Source organism: Littorina saxatilis, linkage group LG5, assembly GCF_037325665.1.
Source record: "Littorina saxatilis isolate snail1 linkage group LG5, US_GU_Lsax_2.0, whole genome shotgun sequence".
Taxonomy (NCBI): Eukaryota; Metazoa; Mollusca; class Gastropoda; order Littorinimorpha; family Littorinidae; genus Littorina; species Littorina saxatilis.
The window spans coordinates 21086477-21096696 of NC_090249.1; the positions used below are offsets into that span (position 1 = coordinate 21086477).

Consider the following 10220-nt stretch of genomic DNA (forward strand, 5'->3'; position numbering starts at 1 on the left):
AACCTCATCGTGGACGACCTAGAGGGACACTGTCTACTCATCAGATACATTCCTTCCACCCCAGAAAACTTCAATTATTTCACGCTGTTTCTAGGCAAGTTATATGGATTTTCAGATCTTGCTGCCCAGAACAATTTCGTTTGATACAAACTGACACAAAGCTGAAACTGTTCCCCGTATAGACTTCATAGAATTGTGTGCATTTCCGTATGCCGTGAAGTTCCTTTGCTCAAAAATAAATAAATACTTATCTTTGTTTGTCAGTTCCTTTGCTCAGTTGTTTCAAAGTTGCGATAACGACATAAAGCATTTTCATTTGAGTCGGCCTAGTGCGGAATGCGTTAGCGTTGAGGGAGATGGCTTAGAAGTCCTGAAGAGGCAGCAAGCTGCAACTAAAACAAAAAGTGAGAGAAAACGGAAATAAATAATCTAGATTACGATCACCAAGCTGAATGTGTAGTTGTCGGGAATCGATTCTAGCGTTTCATTACTTTATCCGTGTGAACTACTTCAGCATTGAAAGAAATCGATGATTCCGTTGCAACATAATCTGCAATTGTATTAGGTGCTTTGTGCGATTCTTCTCACGATAGTAAACTTCTTTTAAGTGCTTGTGTGTATATTCTTCGACAAGAAACTCGTAATGCAGTTTTTGCTTTTGTTTTTTTAAACATAGCACGAGCACCCAAAAGGTCATTCTTCCCATGCCCACAAATACGTATTTCCTCGTCCTTGTGAACCGTTGAGCATCATCTGATCGTAGAGGTCTTGCTTGATTTCGTCATATAATCATTTATTCGCTTGGGACTTTCCCAACACAGGGCCGGATCTGGGGGGTTCCTGGGGTTCCGGACCCCCCCCTGGCCATCCAATGTACCTCTCAGAGAGAAAAAAATGTGGACTTTGGACCCCTGCCTTCAGTTGGAACCCCCCCCCCCCTCCCCCCCTCAAACGAACTTGGTCCGGCCCTGCAACAAGCGGCCTAAACATTCGATCAAGCTAGGTTCTTGTTACTCATTGTTTGCCTGTGCACTTAAAAGACCGTTGGGTCGATATATTTGTGAATGTAACGTATTGTTTTGTCATAAACAAACGTTCCAACAAGCTACCTTTCTTTTTTTTTTTAATTCTTGCTTCAGAGGTCTGATATACTTCGTACTTTTTAAGGGAAGGGGTAAGGTGGAGAGAGAGAGAGGGGGGGGGGGGTTGGTTTGGTGGGATGAAACATAATAGCAGCTAGTTTTATTTTTATTTTATTTATTTATTTTTTTTTTTTACCGAACACATTACTGAAGGAGATGCTCTAGAATATTACTTAAAACTTCTTTCCTCCATTCATAGTTGAGAAGGTGGGTACCCAGGCGACCGGAAATCAGAATTCCTTCTCTCTGACAAACATTTCAATATGACTTCTCATATGTGATACGAACACGAAAAAGCACGCAAGTACACACACACACACACACTCACACACTCACACACACACACACACACACACACACACGCACACTCACACACACACACACACTCACACACAAAGGGGTAAGAAGATTTCAATTCTTATATTTAAAATGTCAAACCAATCCTTGTAACGACAGTTCTGTGCTTGGGTGCATAGAATGAACACAAGAAACAGCAGAATAAAATGACAACAAAACATTATATGTGCGTCATCATAACTTTGGGTCGGTATGTACAAAAACATTGGCTCGTGACTCACAGTGACATTCGGCACGTGTAAAAACCCTTACACGCTCATGAACACACACACACACACACACACAAACACACACACACACAATTACACACACACACACACACACACACACACACACACACACACACACACACAACACAAATAAACACACCCACTCACACACACTCACACACACACACACTCTCTCTTTCTCTCTGTCTTTCTCTCACATACACACACACACACACACACACACACTGGCACACACACACTCTCTCTCTCTCTCACACACACACACACACACACACACACATACTGGCACACACACACACGCACTGGCACACACACACACACACGTACACACACGCACTGGCACACACACACACACACGTGCACACACTCACTTTATATCTCTAACACACACACACACACATACACACACACACACACACACACACACATACATACACACACACACACACACACATACACCGCACACACACACGCACACTCAGTTACTGACTTAGATATTGTACATTTCGATTTATCTCGATAGCAATGGAAATCACTGACATCTAACCCATATGCAAACAAAGACCTGCATTCTGAACAGAAAGTAAACAACAGCAGATAAAATGGTCACAGCTTAGAAGGTAAAACAATGTGTACATGAATAACCACGCCAACGCTTATCCTAAAACAGAAGTATGAAACGCTACAAACTGTAACAGTTGTTCTGGTTGTCAAATGTCTTTGTTTAAAACTCTTCAAAGTCACTGTCCAGGCAATGCCAGTGAATAATCTATAGTTTATAGCAGGAAGAAGTGATATATGTCAATCCAAATACGATCTTTATTTTCTCAGCAATTTCCGTTTGTGGATTGTTGTTGAAATAGGAGGAAGGACACTGATCTTCTTGTCTGTTGCATAAACACATAGATTTATCACAAAATAAAGACCTAGAAGGAAGAGATACGCTAAAACGTGCAATGTGCGAAAGAGAAAATTGGACTGAAACTGGAACAGCGACCTCCCTGTTGGAACGATTGAAATCTGAATTGTTTCTAAATCATTCACACTATAAGCAGTAGCACTTGCGAAACTGATTCGGCAGTATCAAATTCAGGCCGTGTATTATCTTTGACGTGAAACATCGATCCATATGAACAACGAGCATAACTTACAGTCGTACTGAAACCCGAAACCGATTCTTAAATTCATTCGAAGCTTGTGTGGTTATTGAGCTTTGCCAGTTTTTTCTTCCTCGTTTTATCACATGTACATCTTTAACATTAAATGGAACACATTTTAACACACACACACACACACATATACACACACACCACACACACACACACACACACACACACACACACGAACACACACACACAGGTGCGATAAATCGGCCGTTCAAAATAACATATTCTTGTGTCCAGGGAACTAGTGAACGAGGAACTGATGTAGTGTGCAGAACAGAAAACCGGTCCCACTGCCAGCGTTTTCGATTTGTTTTTGCATGTTAAAAAAACAACCCACTTCATCAGGAATCCAGCCAGTTTAAGAATTGCATACTACTATCCAGCAGTCTTTTCATCAACCGCGGCAAACAAGCAAGCACTTTGCCTGCTTAGTTCAAGACACGAGACCAATCAGACATAAATATGCTTAACACGTATCACACTCACTGTGCGGATGATACAAATAACGCATATCAATCACTACAAAGTGAACACAAAAGTGTTTTTCAGCGACTAAGAATATCACGATGGAAAATGGATAAATCAGTCTGTAGCGACTTTTATATAGTGTGTATAAAGAAACGTTGTTTAGGATGATAAACACTGTCTTGTGTTGTAAGGATTAAGTGCCACTCTCAATCGGTTTTGCCCTACCCTGGTAAATATTTGAGTGATACGACCAAAAATAGATAATTCTAACCCCGCAGGAGCCTCAGTGACGCACCACACCAACGTCTCTCGCCTGTGTGCCGGGTGCACGTTTTTCGCAAATGTCAAGTTCTGTTTTACCGCATGGGTTATGTTCTGTCCAATGAGCGTGCCACTTTTAAGAAGCACGCGCGTTCAAACGATTATATTAAAATGTGACATTGAGCGTGGGGCTCTTTTCTGGTATTAATTTGACAACTAGTTCCTCTTGATCTGCAAAAATGAACGTGTACATGGCTCAAACCGCAAAAGCTGGAAACAAGTAATTTTAACAGAAGATAGAACTAATCGTCCTGAACAATTTTTGCTCTTAAGCACTATATAAAAGTTGCTTTGATTTTTCTTTTTATTATTATTTTTTTTAAGTCCTATACCAAGCCCCTCAGCCAGACTATAGCCTTCTTTAACACAAGCCCCTCAGCCAGACTATAGCCTTCTTTAACAGAAGCCCCTCAGCCAGACTATAGCCTTCTTTAACACAAGCCCCTCAGCCAGACTATAGCCTTCTTTAACACAAGCCCCTCAGCCAGACTATAGCCTTCTTTAACACAAGCCCCTCAGCCAGACTATAGCCTTCTTTAACACAAGCTCCTCTTTAACACAAGCCCCTCAGCCAGGCTATAACCTTCTTTAACACAAGCCTCTCAGCCAGACTATAGCCTTCTTTAACACAAGCCCGTCAGCCAGACTATAGCCTTCTTTAACACAAGCCCCTCAGCCAGACTATAGCCTTCTTTAACACAAGCTCCTCTTTAACACAAGCCCCTCAGCCAGACTATAGCCTTCTTTAACACAAGCCCCCAGCCAGACTATAGCCTTCTTTAACACAAGCCCCTCTTTAACACAAGCCCCTCAGCCAGACTATGGCCTTCTTTGACACAAGCCCCTCAGCCAGGCTATAGCCTTCTTTAACACAAGCCCCTCAGCCAGACTATAGCCTTCTTTAACACAAGCCCCTCAGCCAGGCTATAGCCTTCTTTAACACAAGCCCCTCAGCCAGACTATAGCCTTCTTTGACACAAGCCTCTCAGCCAGGCTATAACCTTCTTTAACACAAGCCTCTCAGCCAGACTATAGCCTTCTTTAACACAAGCCCGTCAGCCAGACTATAGCCTTCTTTAACACAAGCCCCTCAGCCAGGCTATAGCCTTCTTTAACACAAGCCCCTCAGCCAGGCTATAGCCTTCTTTGACACAAGCCCCTCAGCCAGGCTATATAGCCTTCTTTAACGCAAGCCTCTCAGCCAGACTATAGCCTTCTTTAACACAAGCCCATCAGCCAGGCTATAGCCTTCTTTAACACAAGCCCCTCTGCCAGACTATAGCCCTTTTTAACACAAGCATGATGCCATCCGTCGGAAAGTGTTCACAGTTTGTAGTCAGTGATAGTTTGGACGAGCAGCATAACACACAGGTGTACCACGTACATCACCCATTCACACCTGTCTGTCAGTTTGGCTGCCACAAGCTGGGCTTGTTGCTTTTTTTTCGACAACAGCAACGGTTTTTGTTTTGGCTGCATAGTAGGAGAAACTCTGCACCAATATCCGCTGGAAATGAAGCCAGACACAAAGCAAACCACCGTACAGTTTTGCAGTGGAAACCAACAGCCTTCTTTCCGCTACTACGGTTGGCAGCTAGAATATCGAGAAGTTATATGAAGTCTTATATCGCGCGCGTATCTCCAGACTCGGACTCAAGGCGCAGGGATCTATTTATGCCGTGTGAGATGGAATTTTTTACACTATACATCACGCATTCACATCGACCAGCAGATCGTAGCCATTTTGGCGCATATCCTACTTTTCACGGCCTATTATTCCAAGTCACACGGGTATTTTGGTGGACATTTTTTTATCTATGCCTATACAATTTTGCCAGGAAAGACCCTTTTGTCAATCGTGGGATCTTTAACGTGCACACCCCTATGTAGTGTACACGAGAACACCGCTAAAAACTCATTGTAAAGGGTATGGTCAAAATGCTACATCTTGCTTGTGGGCAACCGAATCTTTGAAATCCGAGAATAGTTTTCCTTTAACAGTTTGCATAAACTTTTGCAATTTGATACCACGGCAATTGGAACTGAGAAACAAACATCAAGAAAACTCTTGTCGCAGAAACAAACCCAGCACTTGCTGCGTTCTGCTGTTCAAAGCTGAAGGTGTCTCAACAATTAGAAAGTCTGACTTTGCTACACGTGAGAACTACTTAACAAGAAACTTTGACACAAAATACTCGGATAAGAAGTAAGAACGCTGCACAAGAATCCGGATAACCCGAAAAATGAATCCACACTTTCGCATTAGGAGAGAAGTCAACAGTTGCATGTCAACAGGACTAGTCCTGTCACTTCAGATAACACTAAACTTCAAGTTTTGTTAACTGTCCAAGCTTCTCCAGCTTCACAACGCATAGAATCCGAACTTGGAGTCGTACTAACTACACATCAGACACAAGCAGTCGCTTTGGCAACACATTCCCACTGGGATTTGCCATCACAGTGACGTGATCACGCCCGTTACTATTCCCTGCTATCACTTTGGTTGGACTGCCACCACTCGCATTCTCCAAGCCTGCAGCGGATGTTGCAGCTTTGTGGTGACACTCTGCCGCATGTGTCGAGTGCGTGTCCGTGGAATGGGGTATGCAGGAACTAATATCGCTGGTTTTGTTTGCACCAGACACAACATCTACAGGGTTTTGGGACACAGTTTTTTTCACTTGTGGTTTTCTAGAAGTTGCTTTGCCAGCAGAGTCTCTGCGCCGATTACTACGCCATATGTCTGCAGAATCTGCGGCCATCGTTTGCACAGGTTTGTTCACGTCCTCTGTGAGACTGTTCACGGACTCTTTCTGTCGATGTCTACTTTCGTCGATGGTTTGCGAGGATCCAGCAGTGGAGTCTTTGCTCGGTGCCTTAAGGTTTCCACCTCCCCATACACCACGGGAAGAGCGGGAACCTTTAGGTCTAGCACGTGTTTTATTGACAGGTTTCTTCTTGCACGGCTTTGTCTCGTCCTCAAACCTTACTCCCGCACTCGCTCCGCGCCTCGATTTCTTGCGAGAATTGACCCGGTTTCCATTCTGTCCAGAGTTCTGACGAGGGCTGTCTGATCGCGCTTCTGCTGGCGTGTCTGTCAAGCTGGTGTCAAGGTTACAAGAGTCGCTAGGCAGGTCCAGACACACGCCTGCCTGCCCGTTCTCCTCCGGTTGGGGCGAGGAGGAGCGCGAGTGACTACTGTGGGGGCTTCGTTGTCCTGGTATAAGGCTATCGTCGGCTGTGGACCTCCCGCTCACGCTGCGGGCAGGGTCGTGGTGCAACTTGCGGCGGTCCGAAGAGCGGCTGTCCCTAAACACAAGCGAGACACGTGGAAGGTGTTTGGAACGTTCACGGCGTAGCTGACGAGGAGATTGACCCCCCTCACCTCCTTCTGCCCCTCCTTCTTCTACATCGCTGGAGTCTGAATCGTCAGGAGTGGTGCTGGTCGCGAGCGTCGTGTTAGCACCGTGTGTGTGACTCTGGTCCTGATCAGCAGCTGATCGTGATCCTCGCACGACCTTGACCTCAGCCCCGGCCACCAGCACCTGGTTGTGCCGCTTGGAGCCGGAGGTGAGGGTGTGGAAGGCTTGGATGGCCACGCGGTTGACGGCCTGCCGCTCCTGCTCGATGAGCTTGGAGGGGATGCCCTGCAGGTAGCTCTCCAGGGCCATCTCCTCCTCCATCTCGCGCCGCTCGGTCTGCAGGTACTTGATGATCATCACCACGATGCCCAGCGAGTAGAAGACCAGCACGGCCGTGATGTACATGACCGCCCCGAAGTCCGTGTCCTCCTCCTCGTCCCCCGCCACCTCCGTGCTGGATATATCCGCTGCGGTCAGCCCCGTGGGGCCGGTGGCCGTCACGGTCCAGTTGCTGGCGTCGTTGCCAAGGTGACCGGCCTCCTGGCAGTGGCGGTGGAGGAGGGAGAGGAAGTGGGGGGAGAGGGTGCTGGTGATGTTGTTGCTGTTGTAGGCGTCACCGGCAGACATGATGGCGTTGAAGTACTGCCGTTTCTGTGGTGCAGGTGGTCAGTTCCAGTCGTTGTTGGTGCCGATGCTGATGGTGCGCTCGTCGTCGTCTGCGGCGTTGCATCAGCTGAAAGGCGCTGCGGGGTTGTCTAGATGCCAACGAGAATAAAAATTCTTCGCTTTTTCGAGATGCGGCATGAAAGTCTACACAAGTGTTACTTCTTACGCGGAACTTCTTTCCGCAGCCTGAAAGGCTTCCAGCGATGGAATCACCCGAAACGCATCCGCTTAGTTCACTGCATGGGATGCAGGCGTGATTAGCCTTCAAGAGTTCAATTCTTCCTAACTTGCAGAGCAATTTGTTTTTGGGAAAATCTTCTTCGCAAATGTCACATTTCATTGTTGTTGCGCACACAGTGACATTAATCACTTTGAGCAGGAATTGAAAAGAGCAAAAAGGCTTGAAAGGAATTCATTAGATCCTACGCACAGTTAGTTACACACACAAAAGAAGGCAGAGTTGTCATTTTATCACAGCGCACAGTGTAAATAAACACACAGTCTGCAACTGCTCAAATTCAGTTCCATTCCAATATTCTTTGTCGAACATGTTCAAGCCGTCACAGTGGTTGAAAAAATATGTTGCTGGGTATCAGTGAATTGACTTAAAGAAGTTTGCAACTGAAATGGATCGTCTCCTCTGCAACCACAAACAAACACGTTCCACTGAAAGGTGAAAAAAAATTACTTTGTGAATGTTATTTCCACTGTATTGTGCAGATAATATTTATGGCTATTCGTTTTTTCTGTATTTTCACATAGCATAATCTCAAATCACCGCGCTTCGTACCTTAACACCAACAGCGTCTTAAGAAGAAATTCTCTCATTCACAAAGGTGAGCAGCATAAGGCCGCAGCTGCAGGTAGAGGGTCTGGCGCCGATCCAGTGTATTTTGCCACTCGTGCAGACAATGTCTCTCCCCCAGTGCAGATCTGTTTAGAGAAACAAGGCAGGAGCTTTGGATACACCACAAAGCTGGAGGCTATACTGATTTCGACTCAAAGCTAAACTGCACCGAGTGACGCAAGGGAAAGACTAAAGAGCTTCCTGTAGTCTACGAGAATCAGGCTAAATCTAAATGCGTCTTATTAAGTTATGATACAGGACCTCCGTGAAAGAGTCGCGAATAAGATGTTGTTTTCTGTTCTGTTCTACGTTAAAAATCTAAAACCAGATAGACTGCTAACGTTCCCAAATTGTTTGTAGCCTACCATACGTGTTGGTCTGTCTGTCTGTCTGTCTGTCTGTCTGTCTGTTTGTCTACTTAAATGGCCACTGGTTCGACGTACTGTTAATGTGACGTTTTCTCTTTTTTTTCAATAAATAAACGTTGCAATAACCTACAATTCTTGTTTTTACATTTAGTCAAGTGTGAGTTTGTAGAGCGATTGAGAGTAAACTACTGGACCGATCTTTATGAAATTTTACATGAGAGTTCCTGGGTATGATATCCCCAGACGATTTTTTCTTTTTTTCGATAATTGTCTTTGATGACGTCATATCCGGCTTTTTGTAAAAGTTGAGGCGGCACTGTCACACCCTCATTTGTCAATCAAATTGATTGAAATTTTTGTAAAGCAATCTTCGACGAAGGCCGGACTTTGGTATTGCATTTCAGCTTGGTGGCTAAAAAATGGTTAGTGTTGGTACAAACGGCGTTAGTACTCCACTACCAGTTTGGAAGACCAACAGAATTAAGGGCTAATCAATCCAATACGTTAACTCCTTGTCCACGTCATTCCTCGTGACGCACGTGATAAGCACACGGTGATGACGGCTGAACAGAAACCCAAACATCTTTGGTTTGTGAAGCCGTTCTTAACAAAGCCACTATAAATGTATATATAACCTTTATTCGCGACCTGTCCCGTTTCTTTTCACAACGGAGTCCTCTAACCACAAATTATCTGCAAATTGTATCATTGTCAACAGTGACGTTTCCCTTTCCCTTTCTATCCTTACAGACTGTGCTCCCTTTCACCATAGAGCTATATTAGATCTAATATAGGTCCCTGCTTTCACGGAGGTCTAACTGGTCCGTGGAATGTAAAAGAGAATGCTCAGAGATGCGCGAAGCCAGTGCTTGTCCACACAAATTAAGAAATATCGATCCTCTTTCCTGGCTGAGGAAGATCTTAAGATAGCGTTGTTCTGGTGGGAATGCTAACACTGATTGATAAGTTGTTCATCTTTTTCAGTCAGTGGCTTTGATTGGAGAGATGATAGAAGTGTTGCCGAGTCGATAATTATGCAGCTACATGTTTTTGTTTGGGGAAGTAATTGATCACGAATCGAAGCTATTGTGTTTCTTTGATGCCGCACAAAAACGTCAAGCCGTTTCTGGTGGAATTGGTTTCCCTCGCTGGTTTGAAATTAGTTGTGTAAAGCATAGCTTGATTTCGAATTCAATGATTTTTTTCTCCAAATTTAATTACCTTTGTGTGTTCACAGAATAGAGTTTATGATTTGTCTGTAGTGTGACGGATTGTTTTTAGAAATAATGTTTC

At 44.7% G+C, this 10220-nt stretch overlaps 1 protein-coding gene across 1 annotated transcript in view; it reads right to left on the reverse strand.

The window, feature by feature from the left end:
- Positions 1-1547: 1547 nt before the first annotated feature.
- The window catches only part of LOC138966526 (uncharacterized), a 14366-nt gene continuing 5693 nt past the window's right edge, over positions 1548-10220 (reverse strand). The window contains exon 2 of the mRNA XM_070338789.1: positions 1548-8645. Coding sequence (XP_070194890.1) covers positions 6084-7673 — 1590 coding nt within the window. The 5' untranslated portion in view covers positions 7674-8645 and the 3' untranslated portion in view covers positions 1548-6083. The remainder of the gene's footprint in view (positions 8646-10220) is intronic.